The sequence below is a fragment of the Trichomonascus vanleenenianus genome, assembly GCF_965637985.1.
Source record: "Trichomonascus vanleenenianus strain CLIB 3782 genome assembly, contig: TRVA0_079S, whole genome shotgun sequence".
NCBI classification, from domain to species: Eukaryota; Fungi; Ascomycota; class Dipodascomycetes; order Dipodascales; family Trichomonascaceae; genus Blastobotrys; species Blastobotrys vanleenenianus.
This window is the reverse complement of record NW_027481808.1, coordinates 17,631-32,413: the sequence shown is the minus strand read 5'-3', so window position 1 is coordinate 32,413 and position 14,783 is coordinate 17,631. Positions and strand designations below refer to the sequence as shown.

The window sequence follows — 14,783 nt, the reverse complement described above, 5'->3', positions numbered from 1 at the left end:
TATCCTGTTGCAGTGCGCTGACTACGAGGACCAGCGTGCGAAGTACTTCAATTCCTTGCCAGATCTCAGCCTTCGGACCCTGCTCAATACGAAGGAGGGCCTGATAGCGGTGGCTGATTTCTGGAACACCATACCGCGACAAACTCATTAGATGGATTCCCACAATTGGGTGGCTGGCACAGGTCTTTTCTCCGGTAATTTGAGGGAGCAGTGTCATCTATGATGTTCCACCTGTTCTTGCTCTAGAAGAAAGGGTGTTCCCTCGTGCCATTAGCGCCTCGGCGCTGAGGAAATCGGCCCCATCAACCAAACGTTTTTGATTTTCATTGATTTGTTATATTATGTTGAAATGTCTGCTTAGCGGACAAATATGTTGATGTACTATGTACTATGTACTATATAAGCCTAACTTGGTGACACAGTCGCAACGGGCTCGAAATACAGATGAATCATTCATTAGAGAGCACCCTGTGCAGGGAGACAGCCTTTGTGAGTCGTTGGGAGCACTGGATCTAGTTTAAAAGGTCCTTTAAAAATTTGAGCCGCATTTCGCGCGGCTCAAAATTTGGCTGGTTTTAAGTGACAAGCTTGAAACCCCAACAAGAATTTGGGCGTCTGGTGTAGTTGGTTATCACATTCGCTTAGCATGCGAGAGGTCCCCGGTTCGATTCCGGTGTCGTCCATTTCTTTCAGCCGTTATAGTATAGTGGTTAGTACAGTTCGTTGTGGCCGAACAGACCGAGGTTCGATTCCTGGTGACGGCAATTTTTTGCAGATACACGGTACCGCGTTGTTCGAATTCCGGCCGCGCACGCGGGCCCATATATATATATCGATCTATCTGCATGCGCGCGCGCGCTCGCTCGCAAGTGGATGGTAGAAGGATGAATCATGACGACACGTGAGAACAACAGCAAAGGAATTCACCTACAGAACTGTGAGAACTATAGCTGTCACCATTTTTTGTGATATTAGTTTATTATTATTGTATTACAGTGTAGTAAATGAAAATATTCAAAAAAAAAAAAAATCGCTAGATCGCGATATCTCGATCGCGATCGCCATGGCGCGCGCGCAATTGATTGTTAACTAACACGGTTGGAAAATATAGTATGGTAATCTCCCATTGCAAAAACCCGATTTTAGTCACAAATTTGTATGGGGAAAAAATGTAAAAGCAACCCCCGCCCATTATAACTATAATTTCTGTTAATTATAAGATTTTAAACTTAACCCACGCGTAAATTCAGGCACCACCGTCTTCGCTGATGAGGTTCTTGTGCTACGCATGCATGCTGATATATATTTTCTGTTGGGAAAAAAAATTAAGATTTGGGAGTTTGCCGACCGGCAACACCTTGTGATTTGGGACTAGCAGGACGCTGACACGAAGGGGAAATACCGGTATTACAAGTTGTACAATAATTACCGGTACCGGGTACAGGTAATTAAATTATGAATTTTTAAAAAAAATTTAAATGGCCGGCCCAGCAGCCTCGCGCTCGAGATATATCTATATCGCAGCTGTGGCGCGGATTATAATATTTAAATTGCATTCTTGATCAAGCCATGAAATATTTCAAGGTACTTAAGTTCAATTGCGTGCATTACAAGCCCATGGCTGAAGTACGGGAAAAGATCGTAAACTGCAGTAGCTTCACGACAACTCGCTTGTTTCTCAACCAATAGCCCTTCCGAAGCTTAATTATAATATGTACAGGAAGCATATATAGCTCAGAGTTGATAATCGTACCTGTTAAAATGTTGATCCTTGCAATGACTGGCGGTTCTGGCCTCCAGTTCAAAACACATGGAATATGCAAAACACGCAGAAACTACCATTCTGGATCTGCACCCTGATAGGATTAGCGGTAGTTGAGAAATGGCACACATGAACGCACTCAAGATTGGAATTTTTACTATCAGTCATAATACCGTAGCCAGTTAAAGTATTTCTTTAGGAAGAGGTGACAAGGCTGTCAGAACATACCGACACACGCCCCCACCTCAAATTTATTGAACCTTTATGTCCATGAGATCCCCTAGTCATTCGAACTGCCCCTTTCTATAGCGGCTTGGTTAGTGTCCCCTTTCGTTATCTTCAGACTTCATGTAATCAATAGCAGTTCACTTTCGCATCAACTGAAGCCTACAGCTGTACCACATTGTGCCGTGGAGATTGGATATCCCCGCTGCAGGGACAGTTCTTCTTAAAGATCAGAAATTAAATGCCGGTAACTGTATTGTTCAATGATATGGGTCTCACCATGTCGGGCCCATCATTCAGCAGCTCTGTTCAATAATTGAGGCATGAAGAAGAGGGCCGGAGGCTCTGTATTACCGGTGCATGTAATCAACTAGTGACTAAAAAAAATCCAACAGCGACTTAGGAATGCTGTTTTATATGATTTGGTATGCCGAATTCTACTTTACTATAGATCCTGATAGGATAAAAATACGTTCAGCTAAAGAAGTGTCTGTACATGTACTTCAGTAGAAATATACGCCAGATATAGTATTGTTGATGGCCGTAGAATGCCACTGGAGGACTCTGATTATGATTATTTCTTCCAGTTAGTTTAATAATCAGCACACAAAATGATGCTATGGGTCTACCGGATTCATAATATTTGACAACAATACCTCTGAAAGGAGTACTTGAATCATCTGCTCGTCAATTGATAGGTGAAACATGCTAATTTAGCGATGCCCCGGCGAAAGACCGTCATACTATGCTAACTACCCCTCATAACGAGGGACCATAATCACATAACTCTACTGAAGATTCAAATAAGCTAACCTTTCAAGTATACCCAAAAGGAGTTTGAAGAAGCAAACAGCTGCAAGTAATGAGTAAAACCAGCCGCTAGTGACCCATTTAAACCACCCAACCATGCATTACAATAATGAAGGAAGATTAAAGAAGGCAACTTTTTCGTCATTAAATAAATAAATAAGAAGTAATAATAATGCTCTAAACCATAAAGGACTCACCACAGCCGCACTGGCCCTTGGAATTCGGGTTGTGGAACACAAACCGCGATGCCAGCTTATCATCGACCCAGTCCATTTCAGAGCCAATAATAGAAAACAATGCCTTCGAATCAATCAACACCTTAACCCCGTCTTGTACAACCTCTTCATCAAACTTGGCGGGCTTGTCCACATACTCAAGATGGTACGTCAGACCCGAGCAGCCTCTATTTTTCACACCAACTCGAATCATCTGCGGGTTCGGGTTGTCTATTAGTCTTCTCAAATGCTCCACTGCAGTTTGCGTCAGCGTAATCGCCGCCTTCCGCGGCCTCAGCTTTCGCTTAGGCTTCGCCGCAACCGGCTGCTGCTCTACTGGCTTTGTCTCTACCGGCTTAACCACCGGAGAAGGTTGTGCTGGCGAGAAGGGAGTAGGAGTTGGAGATGCAAATGACTTATTCTGGAATGGCTGGGCAGATGGCATGCTCCGTCGTGCCAGATTGAACGGAGAAGCTCGCTTAGGCTGCGGCTGCTGTTGAACGCCGCCAAACCCTGGCAGCGAATGCTTGGCCCACGATGGCTGGGCGCTCGACGACCCGTTCGACGAAGTCGACGACGACAGCGATCCCAGAACCGCCGGGGATATGACAGACACCGGAGTAGGCCGTACCGTCTGCAGGTACCTCTTCGATGCTCGTACTAGCGACATTGGTCTTCGATTAATTGTGGATATCGCAAAGCAAGCAATAGTCAAACGTCAATATAAAATGGTGGTGTGTGTGGGCTCTCCGCTCCCCGAAAAATATAAATGGCCGTCGCTTCTCCGGAGCTGCCCGCAGCCCTGACAAACTCCCAAATTACCCTCGCCGTGACTGGTTGGTGTTACAATTGCGCCTCCTCTGATTGGTCCCAGCCAACTTCGCCTCAATTAGCGCGCGACTCGGACCCGAGCTAATGCGCCCCGCCTTATCCCCGTGACCCGGGTTCACACGGGCCAGACAGGGGCCCCAGCCATCCACTGTCGTTGGAATACGGGGGTGGTACGACTGGGGGGACCAGTCCCCCCAGACCCCCCTGTGGGCTCCGCTGCGCGGAGATTTCCGTAGTTAGACTGAATAGAGCCCCTGGAGCAACGGAGAGCTCGATCGAAACGACACTGGATTGTCATGTTTTCGTTACAGCATGAAGTGCACTCTCTCCCGCTACCATTTGTTACAAACTCCCCACCTTACGCACACTCTGTTACAACGCGTTACAAAATCACTGAGTTACATCAACGGTAAGACTATGATCCCCCACATTCATGACATGGTCTCTCTGACTAAACCGGAAGTACATTGCCATTTGCGGGGGACTCTACTGTAGATAAGTCAATTAAATATAACTATGCGGCTCTCTCCGAAGCGGAGCTATGGAAGTTCGAAAGCTGGCCATTGCAATGATACTGGGAACAATTTTGTTACAGTGCGAATAAACTCCCGTTACACAACTTCCCAACCTGTTACAACGAGTAACAAACCGGTGAGTTCCTCCGCGAAGCGGAGCTACGGGAGCTCGAGGGCTGGCCCTCGAAATGATACTGCGAAGAAGCACTAGGCAGTAGAGGGTATTCGAGGGCCAGCCCTCGAGCTCCCGTAATTGGGGGCTCTGCCCCCAAACCCCCTTATAGGTAAGAGCATTGTGTCTATAGATTACATGCAGGTATCATAACGAGTAATAATGTAAATAAGTTAAGCCGCGGGAGTGGGCGAGGCGTCGTTCATTTCGAGGTCTTCGTCACGCTCGGCGTTGTTCTCGACAGCAGTATTGCGGGTGGTGGTATTATCATCGTCGTCATAGTCGTCGTCATCGTCATCATCATCAACGCCATCGTCAAAGTCCTCGCCAGACGGACTGGGGACCTCGGTGATGGCCCGGTGATGCTGGAGCTGCTGCTCCTGTTCTCGCCGTAGCTGCGTCGAGCGCTTCTCATCATACGGGTCGTAATCGAAGTCGAGAACCTCGATAAACGTATCATTATCCCGCTTAACTGCCGCCACGCACCGCCGGTTGTCGAATCGCACCTGCCAAATGCCATTGAAGTTGTCAAACAGGTCGCGCACCAGCTCACCGGTGCGTATATCCCACAGCTTGAGAGACTTTTCCGAGCCCGACACCACCTTGATGTCATCATGTTGGAAACAGGTGATGGCGCCTTGTCGTCCCACAAGCTTGTGCTTCATATCGCCCGTTTCAGGATCCCACACTCGCAGAGTGCCGTCTGCAGCGGCAGATACGAGTGAGGAACTGTTGAGATCAAGCAACCCTACAAGCGATGTGTGGCCTTCCAGAGTCTGAAGCAGCGCGCCCGTCTCAAGACACCAGATCTTGACGAGCCAGTCCATGGAGCCAGAGATGCATCGATTCCGCTCGGGGTCAATGACCGCTGAGTAAACGCGGTGAGCGTGGCCTACGAATTCCCACCGGCAGTTGCCTGTCGACACGTCCCAGACGCGCACTGTTGTATCATACGACCCGCTAACAACCGTATTGCCGTATCCGGAGACGGCCCTGACATTGTGATTGTGTCCTACGAGTGTCCGCTCAAAGAATGGGTCGTCGCCGCGTCCAAAGTACTCGGGGTCGCCTCGCTGAGGCAGCCGCCACACTTTAAGGGTCGAATCCCGCGATCCCGTGACAATGAGTGGAACATCCGGCTCAATTCGCGTGTGACCGTCGCGATCAGTGACTTCTACAGGTTTTAGGACATCAAGGCACCGCACGGTCGAAGTATGTCCGCTAAGCACATGAGTGCACTTCTGCTTTTCAATATCCCAAACTCGCACTGTGCGGTCGGTAGCGCCGGAGACGAGGGTATTGCCTCCGTAGTATTGGAGGGCCCAGACGCCTCCTTCGTGGCCCCGGAGTGTCGTGATGAGCTTGCCGGTTGTCGTAGAGTATATATTGATAGTGTGGTCTTCGGAGCCGGTGATGATGCGGTCATCGTCAAACTGGAGACATGTAACAACATCCCGGCCGTGTCCTCGGACGGATAAATGTTTGGGGGTCGAATTTGGGTCCATCCAGTTGCGTCGAGTAATGTGCTTCCGACGGTAAATGGCCTTGTGCATTCCTGGGACACTCTGACCACCTCTACTGCTTTTACTATTAGTACTATTAGTACTAGTAGCACTAGTGGCAGTGGCAGTACTACTTTCGCCCTGGTCTGGTGTGCTGCGGCTCTCTTCAGCCGCGCGGCTTGGGAGAGAATCGCGGCTCAAACTAGTCATAGTAGTGGGGTGCGGCGGGGGTGTCGGCTGATGCGTCAGCGCAGCGATATCGACCGGATCGTCAACGACGGTCATTTCGCGCACAGATCGGGCCAGCTGGCCCTCCGTCAGCTTCATCTCACTAACCAATAAATCTTTCCACACCCAGTCGGCCGAGTCTACAATGCGCTTCCAGTTGCGGCTTACCCGTGCTGCACGGCACAACGATTGATAATCGAGGTATGACAGCACATGGTACACCAACTCAAGCGGCAAAAGCGACACAAAATCGCATCTAAGAGCTGGGATAATCAACCCCGACATGATCGACAGAGTCGACCGGTCGCACCGCTGTAACAAATTGAAAAGGACGTATCGCTTAAGTTCGGCCGAAAGCGAGTCAAACGACCCGATAATGCCTGGAATCGACTCCACCGTCCATCGTGCCGCATCCCCCTCGCTGGCCCGAGTCGTATTCCGTGTAACTCGGGTCGTGGTTGTCGTTGTTGTCGTAGTAGTAGTCGTAGTCACTTGGCCCAGCTTATCCTCCTCCTCTACGCTCTCTTTCTCGTAAAACCCGTCCTCCGAAGCAGCAGGAGACACAGATGGAGACGGTAAGGCCTCTTCTGAGTCGAGCCCGCCGCTATTGGCGCTCCCGTGCCTTGGGCCAAAGTACGTGTCTGCGCCAGACGGTGGAACGCCCTCTACGGCCTGGGTGTTGTTCCCTGGGGTCAACGCAGCCATAGGCGCCTCCGGGGACTCCTCCGGGAGCTCGAGCTTGCGTTTCTTGGACGCCCTGGTCGTCACCTGTTCAGGCGATGGGGCTTTGTGGGTTGCGTTGAAGCGGCACGTCGTGCCGTCCTGGTCGAACGTGAAGCTCCGCAGGTTGAACGGAAGCTCCGCCCGCGCCAGCGGGAACTGGGGCCTCAGAGCCTCGACCCCTTCAGCCAGCACGCTGTTTGGCGGTGTCGGTACCGCCGTCGAATACACCGTGGTCAGCGTCTTGGTGATCGATTTTGTCGCCGGTTCGGTCTCTACGCTTATGCCGCTCCTAGATGGTTGAAGATCATCGCCCGACATCCTTGTTCATCCACGAGTCTCTCTACCTTCTTCCCTCGCTCTTTCGGTGGTCCTCTCTCTCCTTCTGGGGGGGTCTCTTTGGGGGATGAAGTGGTGCAAAGGGTGCGCTTGAAAAGGGGAGGGGGGGGGGAGTGGTTGGGCCCGATGGGTTTTTTGGGATTTGTGCATCGCACACCGCTCCTGGCAAAACCCCTTTTCCCGCACACTGAACAGGTCCTATAGTGGTGTGATCGGTCTTTTTTGTTATTCACCTACATCGTATACATAGTTATTCTTTAGTATCAATAGTTTGAAGGATTCAAACCGGCTTCATGCTCGGAGGGGTGGGATGTGGGCTGACAGTGTTGTTTGAGCCGCACATCTTGCGGCTTACATTATACCCCACACAACTGCTCGCAGCTGCAATCGGTTTTCGAGGGCCAGCCCTCGAGCTCCCGTAGCTCCGCTTCGCGGAGATTACCCTCACAGCGAGCAGTAATGTCAGGAAAGCGCTGAACAGGTTTAAATTGACTGTAGACAACGAGATAGGTTGCTGAACTCAAGTGGCTACAAGGAGTGAAATGGTGGTATTACTAAGTCAGTAAGTGTTGCTTTCAGCTATATCTCTCCAGCTGTTGGATATATTATTCCACTTGTATTACCATTCTATGATAATATTTCCGTATTAATGAATGATACCAATTCTCAGCTGCGGCTAGGTGAGAAAGCTTCCATTTGGGCGGGTATTCCTCCGCGTAGCGGAGCCTCAGGGGGTTTGGGGGACTGGCCCCCCAAGTACGTTACATTCTAGATAAGTTAATTCTTTTTTACTTTGGCTCACCTAGTGAGAGAGCTAGGGCTAAGGAGGGCCATTGGAGTATACTACGGTAATAAATAAGGTATTAAGTGGTATGTACAGCCATCTATAGCGTGAATATGGTAGGATGAAGTATGGTAGTAGCGTCATAGCCTCTGCGGAACAATTCGTCTAATCTTGTACTTCGACAGGGCCTTTTTTAAATACTCCTCCATGGCCAGATCAGGGTAGCTAAAAGTCAATTCGTCAATCCACGGAAACCGGCTAATTAGCGAGAAAAACCCGTCCTCTTCGCCGTAGTCAATTGCACGGTCGATTATTAGCTTCTTGAGCCCCGTGCATGCCTCGTCGTCCCCCAAAGTATTGGCGTCCGTGATCCAAATGCAGTCTACTACTTCTTGAAGCCGCAGATGCATCGCCCCAGGAATAACACCAGTCAAGATAAGACGCGAGTCCTCCTCACAGTCCAGGACCCTCAGCTCGCTCAGATGCGCAGCATAAACCACAAAAGTTTGTGGCCCAACCATCAGGATCGTCAAGACGTCTACATGGCTGAACCTCGTCATGGTCCTGGCAAAATTAAAAGGCGAATCTGCGCACAGCGTCAACTGAAAGACTGCGCTCGTCGTTTCGACGGCATATCGCATGTATTCGCCGGGTTGGTACTTGAATTCGGGTATTTCGAGCTCAACAAAGTCGAAAACATCCAGCAGAATAACGTCGGCGAGGATTTCTTCGAGTACCATGACATTGATTACTCGCGGGTCGTAACTCCACAGGTTAGTATTTCCAGCGAGTACGGCGGTGACGCTGATGAGCGTTGCGCTATAGTAGGAGATTGTGATTGTTGCCAAGTCGTCTGCCTTCATATCGCGTGTGTGGCCCCGAGGCAATTCGCCGTATCCGGCTGGCGCAATAGGTGTAGGTTTGGATCGACGGTGCTGGGCTTTGCTGCGAGCCAGGCCGGCTAGGAATTTGTTCAGGGAAGCGTTGCCGTCGACACCATTACGGAAGTGCGAGGAGCACGGGAGAGCTATCTCAACTGCATCCCCTAATGAAGATGCCGCTGACACTGGGCGACTCATGAGTATCTCTATCCTCTCTGTCCTGGGGGGACAATGATAGTTGATACAAACAACAGTAGCCGTTAAGTTTACTGGTGAACTTAAACCGAGCATCGCCCACTCATTTATCTAAGCAGCCATTGACTATATTACAGACTATAAATTTGAAATGTCTACATAAGCGAAACAAAGAAGCATCCAGCAGGACTGCGTTGAAGAAATAAGCGACTGACACTGCAAATTATTGGTACTTGCTGGGTTTTAATTCCATCTTCTGGCTACCATATTAACCCGTTAATTGTGTTAACTTGACTGGTTGCTTGGACTTTAAGCCCAGGCAATGGTGAGTTGGACGAAAGTGAGCAGTGATAAGACATCTCTCAGTTACTGCGCACCTGGTGATATGTACCATATATGATCAACCCCGTGATTCATATGATAATCAATAGGGAAAAGAAACGTTCCGAGTTGTCACATTTACTAAAAGCACAGTCGGATAGTCATAAATGGATCACATCCCTTCTTCCACTGCAGTACTATGAATCCAACCAATCAAGTCAGTCACTACAATTCATATGCTATGCCATGTACGGTAAATTAGAGACACAGTGCATGGCAGGTAACGGCGAATCAACGGCCTTTCTGTATTATGAAGCTGTTAAAATACCTCATACTTCGCTAGTTAGGAACGGTACCTATGACAATCCAAACGGGGATCCCATCAGGGAAGCTAGGTATTGACCTCTCTCGGCCACAATTACAAGCCACAACTACCAATGCAGCTAGAATTTACTAATCAATCCACTGTAGCTAATTCGACATCTACGTAATGTTGAATTCATATAACGTCCATAACGGGCGCGTTTCAGGGGGTGAAACAGTATTTGACTATGTCTTAAATCTGCGGAGGATACACCTTTAAATTGCACTTCGGTAGTATAGCCATCAATCAGTGACTCTCCCTAGAGATCCCCAAGGTATACGAGAGTGCACTATATCCTAGTTTTCCAAGTCCATTCTTCAACCCCTCTCCGAAGCATTGTTGGGGCTGTAAACGCCCCGTAAGAAATTTCATGCTCCGCCACTATCATTTGACCGGAGTATTTTTTCGGTAGCCGGCGCTAATTCACCACGCCTAGCGGTGGCATGATGCAATGGGGCCGCCTTCACCAGCCAGCCAGTAAGCACTCACCCTCAGGTTCAGCCGCAAATGTAACTCTGGCTATAGGGGCTCACATAATAAGTGGTGGTGGACCTACCGGCAGTGTCAGTGGCGAACCACATAAAGAGGACCCCCCTCCCCCTCATTCTGATTTTTCCATCCTTTTGAATATCCCCCCCTTGATGTCTGCTCCAACTCCGCCTCAGGTGCCGGAAGGTTCGTTATCCCACGCTTTTTCATTGCTCGTACTGACTTCTTTTGTTTCTAGGCTGGATTGCCAAGTTTGACCAAAATTACAGGACGTATGTCACTACCGCTTCCCTGGGATTAGAGTAATTTTTATTAACAAGTAGTGTAGCTTCTACTATGTAAACCTGGCCACTGGAAAGTCTACTTGGGACAGGCCAGCGATGGCTGGGGCTCCTCCACAGGGTCCCCCTCCTCCTCCCCAGGTCCCACAGCAGGACCGGGGCTACGGCGGTGGCTACGGGCAGCCACCACCAGCCTATGGAGGGTATCCACCCCAGCAGCCAGGCTATGGCGGGTATCCACCACAACCACAGGGCGCCTACGGCTACCCACCACAGGGCTATGGCTACCCACAGCAGGTTCCAACTCCACCACAGCCGCAGTACATTGTTCAGCAGCAGGCGCCACCACAGAAGCAGAGTCGGTTTGGCGGTATGGGCGGTATGGCGCTGGGTGCTGGTGCTGGTCTGTTAGGCGGTGCTCTTCTCGCCGAGGCATTCGACAACGACCGTCCAGACACGGTTGTCGAGAACAACTATTACGATGTTGATGGCAACAATAACGACATTGACACTGCTGATTATAACGATGACTATTAAAAGTGGTATTAGCGCTAATTAGAAAAGCAGGGGCTCATGCTTAACGTATAAATGAACTATATGTGCATTTTTATATTCCAAGTCTTGAAGAATAATGCGGCGGCGTATAATAACCCAATTGAACCCATATGTAGTCTGTGTCCTAGATACAGTCCTGAGAGCTCCATGACAATTCTCAGACAGAAGATATATCATAGCTGGTACTTACGGTAGTATCTGCAGTTGTAAAATTGGTCAGAGTAAATTATACGTGGTTATTGCACCTTTCAAAACCAAGCAATGGCAAACCATTACAATTATTAGAGAGCTCAGTTACCGAGGATTCAGTTTATTAGCATCAAGGTAAATTATAGAGGCTGATGTACTCTATACAAACCACAATACAGAGATAAACTTCCCCTTTCAAAACGCAGGGACAAGAAAAAAAAATAGTGAAACTCAAATTCCCCGTAAGTTGTGCGTTTTGTTAAGCTAATTATTACGTTCATTTTCCGAAACCGACTTCAGGACAAATTAAAGTGCTGACATTTCATTTCCGTTCTGTACTCCTGCAGAAAGCTGAAACAAACAGGCGCATCGCATTTTCCTCATCGTCAATCATCCACGAACGAAGACTAACTGACGCCATTCTTGAGATCAAAATAATAGGGAATTGAGGCCATGCCAGTGATAAAAATAACAGGGCAGGTGCCCATTAATGCGGAAACCCCAGCTGAAGAATTACTCAAAGACAGCACCCCCAATAACTTTCATTGCACCCGAAACCATGGAATTCCTCCAGAAGTCAAATAAGGTTACAGCCTCAAAATACGCTTTGACAAAATGGACACTAGCCCCCGAAGGTTGTCACTATCATCAAACTCTACTTCCCCACCGCCGAGAAACCGGGCGGTGAAATGACGTGGTATCTAGAGAACATGAAGGTTGGTGTCCCTATCAAGATCAAAGGACCTGGGGATTATATCAACTACATGAGCGAGGGCAACTTTCATATAATGGGCTACTTTTTGCATTGCGACAGGATCAACTCCATTGTTGGCGGTTCGGGGGATCACGCCAGCTTGGCTGTCATACGTGCTATCGTGCTCGCCAAAAAACACCAAGATCAAGGTATCTCTTGTATTTGCCAACAGTACAGTGCATGATGTGCTTTGCCGCGACGAGCTTGACGAGCCTTCATCAGATATCCGCGTATGTCATGTCGTTGCTCGTCCACCCGAAGGGGATAACAAGGAAGCAAAGTACGAGTGGGGACTTGTCAATGAGGAGATTTTGGGAAAATATTGTTACGATCCCCATCCTGAGACGCTATGTTTAGTATGGGGCCCTCCTGGGTTGATTGCCGAAACAGTGATGCTCAATGTCAAGAAAATTGGCCACGATGAAGCCACTTTTGAATTCCAGCTATTTTTGCCATCAATTAGTCAGATATTAATTGGATATACGTTTTGATGAATTATAAAGCCTCAAATATAGGTTTCCATTCATTTTTGTAACCAAAAAGATTTTCGCAGTATCTATTACTGCTCTTCCTAACTATCCAGTAAGAGGAAATTACTCCCGCGGTACAAGGTGTACTTTTACGCCCTTTATTGTGAGCGGAGAATTTTGGCTATACATGCGAAAGTAACCGATTGATTGCGGTTACTTTCAGTCATTGATTCTCGTATACGAGAAGCCTACCTGTTTGAGTGCATATGAAGTTACGTTGTAAGGTCGGTGTGTAGCGATGCAAATTACTTTTTTACCCCTTGATGTCTTAAACAATGAGCCGATGAGCCTGGGAACGGAGATACGACACAACACGCCGCGCGCGTTCGGGCGGCCGATCGGATATAACACTTCCAGAGCGGAGCTAATGGCCAATGAACTACGGAAGTTAAATTACTATATAATTTCATTCATGTCCAGTACAAAAATATTTTAGTTATTTGAAAGCAATTGACTTACTGAAATGGTTGAAATCCTCGGAAAACAAGTTGGAGCGACCGGTTTAGGTCTCATGAGCTTCACCGCATTTCCAGAACGCAAGATCGCCCATGATGATGCCATCAAGGCGTTGAAAGCGGCGTTCGAAGCCGGAGCCACGGTATGGAATGGCGGTGTGTTCTACGGTAACCCAGATACTGAGGAAAATTTGAAGCTCATTGCTGAATACTTCGAGAAGTACCCGGAAGACGCCGAAAAGGTCGTTCTTTCTGTCAAGGGTGGAGTCAACCCAAAGATTTGGAAGCCCGATGGGAGCAGGGAGAACATTCGAAGGGATATTGACACTACGCTGAAGTACCTCGACGGTAAGAAGAAGCTGGACATGTACTGTCTTGCTCGGATTGATGCCCAAGTTCCGCTAGAGGAATCCATCCATGCCATTGCGGACTACATCAAGGACGGGCGTGTGGGCGCATTGTGCCTGTCGGAGGTTAAGCCTTCGACTTTGAAAAGGATCCACGAAATATGCCCCGTGTCTGCCGTTGAGATTGAATTTTCGGTGTGGGAACAGGAAGCGGTTGAGATTGGCCTCATGGAAACCTGTGCCGAGATGAACATCCCAGTTTTTGCTTATTCTCCGCTGGGCCGTGGCTATCTCGGAGGACTGATCAAGAAGCGGTCTGACGTTGAGGGCTCGAGCTATACTCATATCACGGAGCGCTTTAGCGAGGAGAGCATCGAAAAGAACTGGAAGGTCGTTGAAGAACTGCAGAAAATTGCTAGCAAGTATGAAGAAACTTCTGCGGCTGTTGCCCTGGAGTACATTCGGCAGAAGTCCAACAGCCCTGGGTTCCCTACGATTGTACCTATTCCGGGAACGACCCAGGCTGAGCGAGCCGTTTCAAATACCAAACGAGTGCCAATGACTGCTGAAGACGTGGCTGAGCTGGATGTGTTTATGAAGGGCTTCAAAGTCCACGGCCAGCGATACAGGGCTGCCGTAGCCCCAATGCTTTACCAGTAATATCTTTACTCATAACCTGTTGGAGTGCGAAGCTCTTGTAGAATGGATGTTTTATCCATCAGAATTAGAGTTGGTAATAATAATGGTCTCATTGGTCTCACTGGTAGACGCTGTTTACTAAACAGCACGCAGTATATATAATCGGTTAAACATTCCATCTAGAGAGTATTAATTCGCAAGGAAGCCAATTGCCTACTGTAGTTTTATGCATAGGATTCTGCCATTAGCTCAGCAACTTTGGCAAATGAATACCGGTAATATCTGCGTGGAGCTTGATATCTACCTAAAACAGCTTTACTGCTATCGCAAATGTTGACATTTCAAATGCATGGTGGAAAAGCATTCTTCGTCTTGCTTTAGATCTAACCTGCTATCCCTTTGGCACGGCTTTTTGTTGCGAAGTATTCGAATCTCACTTCATAAGTATCAAAATATTATGGACCAAAATATTTGGATATCTCACTTCGCAGCGATCACAATAGTGCCTATAAATGAATTTGTGCCACTGATTGCAGCGAAGCTCCTTTAATATTACCGGTAGCGAGACACGGGATTACACAACTACATGCGTGCGTAATTTAAAGAAATATGGACGGTACCAGATACAAGTACCTGTACACGTAACAATAGACAGTACGTTGCACCGGAAGTACTTAGAT

At 48.3% G+C, this 14,783-nt stretch overlaps 5 protein-coding genes and 2 non-coding genes across 7 annotated transcripts; 4 read left to right on the top strand and 3 right to left on the bottom strand.

Annotated features, from left to right (window-relative positions):
- The first annotated feature begins 609 nt into the window (after positions 1–609).
- On the top strand, positions 610–683 carry tRNA-Ala(AGC). Its single transcript has one exon. It is a non-coding gene; the product is annotated as a tRNA-Ala (tRNA).
- A 9-nt stretch (positions 684–692) lies between these two features.
- Positions 693–764, top strand: tRNA-His(GTG). Its single transcript has one exon. It is a non-coding gene; the product is annotated as a tRNA-His (tRNA).
- A 2,210-nt stretch (positions 765–2,974) lies between these two features.
- ISA1 (Fe-binding Fe/S cluster assembly protein ISA1) lies at positions 2,975–3,682 on the bottom strand (the record flags this gene model as incomplete). The annotated part of the gene is made up of 1 exon (XM_076687834.1): positions 2,975–3,682. One exon carries the CDS (start codon positions 3,680–3,682, stop codon positions 2,975–2,977), a length of 708 nt encoding a protein of 235 aa, XP_076537944.1.
- Positions 3,683–4,703: 1,021 nt separating this feature from the next.
- CDC4 (SCF ubiquitin ligase complex subunit CDC4) lies at positions 4,704–7,301 on the bottom strand (the record flags this gene model as incomplete). Its single annotated transcript, XM_076687833.1, has 1 exon — positions 4,704–7,301. The coding sequence occupies one exon, from the start codon at positions 7,299–7,301 to the stop codon at positions 4,704–4,706; it is 2,598 nt and encodes an 865-aa protein (XP_076537943.1).
- A 942-nt stretch (positions 7,302–8,243) lies between these two features.
- Positions 8,244–9,275, bottom strand: TRVA0_079S00298 (uncharacterized protein; the record flags this gene model as incomplete). The annotated part of the gene is made up of 1 exon (XM_076687832.1): positions 8,244–9,275. The coding sequence occupies one exon, from the start codon at positions 9,273–9,275 to the stop codon at positions 8,244–8,246; it is 1,032 nt and encodes a 343-aa protein (XP_076537942.1).
- A 1,230-nt stretch (positions 9,276–10,505) lies between these two features.
- On the top strand, positions 10,506–11,171 carry WWM1 (Wwm1p; the record flags this gene model as incomplete). The annotated part of the gene is made up of 3 exons (XM_076687831.1): positions 10,506–10,539; positions 10,592–10,625; positions 10,682–11,171. 3 exons carry the CDS (start codon positions 10,506–10,508, stop codon positions 11,169–11,171), a joined length of 558 nt encoding a protein of 185 aa, XP_076537941.1.
- Positions 11,172–13,125: 1,954 nt separating this feature from the next.
- TRVA0_079S00254 (aldo/keto reductase family protein) lies at positions 13,126–14,124 on the top strand (the record flags this gene model as incomplete). The annotated part of the gene is made up of 1 exon (XM_076687830.1): positions 13,126–14,124. One exon carries the CDS (start codon positions 13,126–13,128, stop codon positions 14,122–14,124), a length of 999 nt encoding a protein of 332 aa, XP_076537940.1.
- Between the last annotated feature and the right edge of the window lie 659 nt (positions 14,125–14,783).